At 62.3% G+C, this 2,584-nt stretch overlaps 1 protein-coding gene across 1 annotated transcript; it reads left to right on the top strand.

Moving 5' to 3' along the window:
• The first annotated feature begins 254 nt into the window (after window positions 1–254).
• On the top strand, window positions 255–2,256 carry LOC120683242 (leucine-rich repeat receptor-like protein kinase PXL1). Its single transcript, XM_039965296.1, has one exon. The coding sequence runs from the start codon at window positions 551–553 to the stop codon at window positions 1,862–1,864; it is 1,314 nt and encodes a 437-aa protein (XP_039821230.1). The 5' UTR covers window positions 255–550; the 3' UTR covers window positions 1,865–2,256.
• The last annotated feature ends 328 nt before the right edge of the window (window positions 2,257–2,584 follow it).

Genomic DNA, 2,584 nt, shown 5'->3' with positions numbered 1-2,584 from the left:
CCCTACCCTCCACTCCAGTCTAACAGTATTTTTTCTCACACCACCCCAACAATTTCTGACCACCAATAAGTCAATAATATTTTTCTCTCACCTTACTCCAGCCATCGGTCACAGTTCCAACCCAGCGAACAAAGTGGGAAGAAGCAGGGAGAGTAGAGTTTACAGTACGGGATCGGACGACAAGCTCATGCCGCCGTACCACTCGATCGATCCTCCTCCATGAGTGAGGACTGAGGCCGGCACAGGGAACGCCTTCGTTTATTTTATTTATCCGCCCGCCGACCGCGAGGTAAAGCTGCGGCCGCTTCTCTTCTCTCTCTTCCCGGACCTCCCAGACGCTCCCTCCCTGTCTGGCATCGCTGCTCGCCTGCTCACTTCGTTTCGAGGCTGCATTTGCGAGCTCACCTCGCCTTGCTCGCCTCCACTCCCCCCTCCACTAGCCATTCCGTTCATCTCCCAAGGCCAAGAAGACCGGTCCACGAGACAAGACGCCCGCCACACCACCCAACCCGCTTGTCCTCTTCCTTCCGCGTCGGACGAGGCCACGCACATGGCGCTGCTGCCTCTGCCACCCCTCTTCCTCCTCCTGCTCCTGCTGGGAATGCTCGCCTCCCGGGCGCCGGCGCAGCCAGCCACGCTGCACGAGCGCGACGCGGCGGCGCTGCGAGACCTCCGCGCCAGCCTGCGCGACCTCCCGGGCTCCCGCTTCTTCGACACCTGGGACGACGCCCGGAGCCCCTGCGCGTACGCCGGCGTCGTCTGCGCGCCCGACGGCGATTCCTCCTCCACGCCGGCCGTCCTCCGCGTGTCCGTGCTCACCCTCGGCACGGGGCTCGCCGACTCCCCGGGTCTAGCCGGCGCACTCCCGGACTCCCTCTCCACGCTCGCCGCGCTCACGGACCTGGTCCTGTACCCAGGCCGCGTGACGGGCCCCATCCCGTCGGCCCTCGGCGCGGGTCTCCGCCGCCTGCGTCTCCTCTCGCTGGCGGGCAACCAGCTGACGGGCGCCGTGCCGGCCTCCCTCGCGGGGCTACCCGACCTCCACACGCTCGACCTCGGCGGGAACCGCCTCGACGGCGCCGTCCCGCCGGGGCTGCTCCTGCCGGACTCGCCTAGCCTCAAGGTGCTCATCCTCGCCAACAACGGCGGGATCTCCGGGGAGATTCCCGCCGGGTTCGCGAGCTCCGGGCTGTTCCACGTCGACCTCGCCAGGAACGCGCTCGCTGGGGGATTACCGCCGCTGCCGGCCACGTTGCGGTACTTCTCCGTCGCTGGCAACGCAATGCAGGGCACACTCGACGAGGCCTTTGGTGGTGGTGGTGGCGACGGCTCTGCCACTGCCAGTCCACCACCACTTCTGGCCGACCTGGCGTTCCTGGACCTGTCCATGAACAACTTGTCGGGCAGCATCCCGGCGTCGGTGTTCGGTCTCCCGAGCCTGTCGTCGCTGCTCCTGTCGAGGAACAACTTCACGGGCGCGCTGTCCGTGCCGCCGCCGTCCCCGGAGCAGCAGTGGGCGGTGGTGGACGTGAGCCACAACGGCATCCCGGGCGAGGTCCCGGAGGCGCTGGCGGCGGCGGGGAGCCTGTACGTGAACAACAACCGGCTGTCCGGGGAGGTGCCCGCGGCGGTGGCGCGCAGCGTGCTGGCGGGGCGGATGACCACGCTGTACGCGCAGCACAACTTCCTGACGGGGTTCCCGGTCCCGCCTGCCGCGCCGCTGCCGGACTCCGCCGCGCTCTGCCTGTCCTACAACTGCATGGAGCTGCCGTCGGCGTCGGCAGCCGACGGGTGTCCCACCATTGGTGGGCCTCTCGAGGCCAGGCCCGCCGAGCAGTGCAACGGAGGCGGCGGCGACGGCTGACGGGCTGAGTCCCCGGACGGACGGGGGTGACAGGACAGGTGGGGGCGCGCCCGCTCGCGCCACGGCACGGCACCCCGGCAAGTCCACGGGCGGCGGTGGTTGGCGCCCTCTCGTCTGGTCTTGGGGACGGACACGGACACCAGGCTGGGTGGGGGGCTGGAGCCGTGACCTCGCTCGCGCAGTCGCGTCTCTGCTTTGTCCGCTTGTTTAGCTTGTAATAATGTAACCTGTAGGATTGTGTAGAAGACCAGATCTTGGTTCTCACCATCGGCTCCTGATTGTAATCCTACGATGTAAGATTGTTTGTTACTGGTTTCTTAAAAAAAAAAGATTGTTTGTTACTGACGCATGGCTGAGAGCCTCCAGTTTATATGCAGTAAAGTTTGAGCTTACCAGCATTATGCAGTAAAGATTGGTCGTGTGTGTGATTTTGGGTTTGGGTTTCAACTTCAACGCAACAGAATCCAACGCGGACGGATTTGTCGTCCCGCGCCCGCGCAACAGGGGAACGCGGACGGGTTTGTGTGCTAGTGCTACTCCCTCCATCCTTCATACGACAGTCTTTCAAATTACATATTATTAAACATTTACATTATAGTATTGTTATACTCATAAATTTATGATAAGTGCTTACTACATTTAATTACAAATCTAATTGTTTGTATTATAATAATTAAAAATTGTTACCTAAATCGTGGGTCAAAAATTTTTAAGTTTGAA

Source organism: Panicum virgatum, chromosome 7N, assembly GCF_016808335.1.
Source record: "Panicum virgatum strain AP13 chromosome 7N, P.virgatum_v5, whole genome shotgun sequence".
Lineage (NCBI taxonomy): Eukaryota > Viridiplantae > Streptophyta > Magnoliopsida > Poales > Poaceae > Panicum > Panicum virgatum.
This window is presented reverse-complemented; position numbering and strand designations above follow the sequence as displayed.

What these genes read in the sequence shown, in the direction of transcription:
- LOC120683242 (XM_039965296.1), top strand. Translation starts at nt 551, where the DNA reads ATGGCGCTGCTGCCTCTGCCACCCCTCTTCCTCCTCCTGCTCCTGCTG.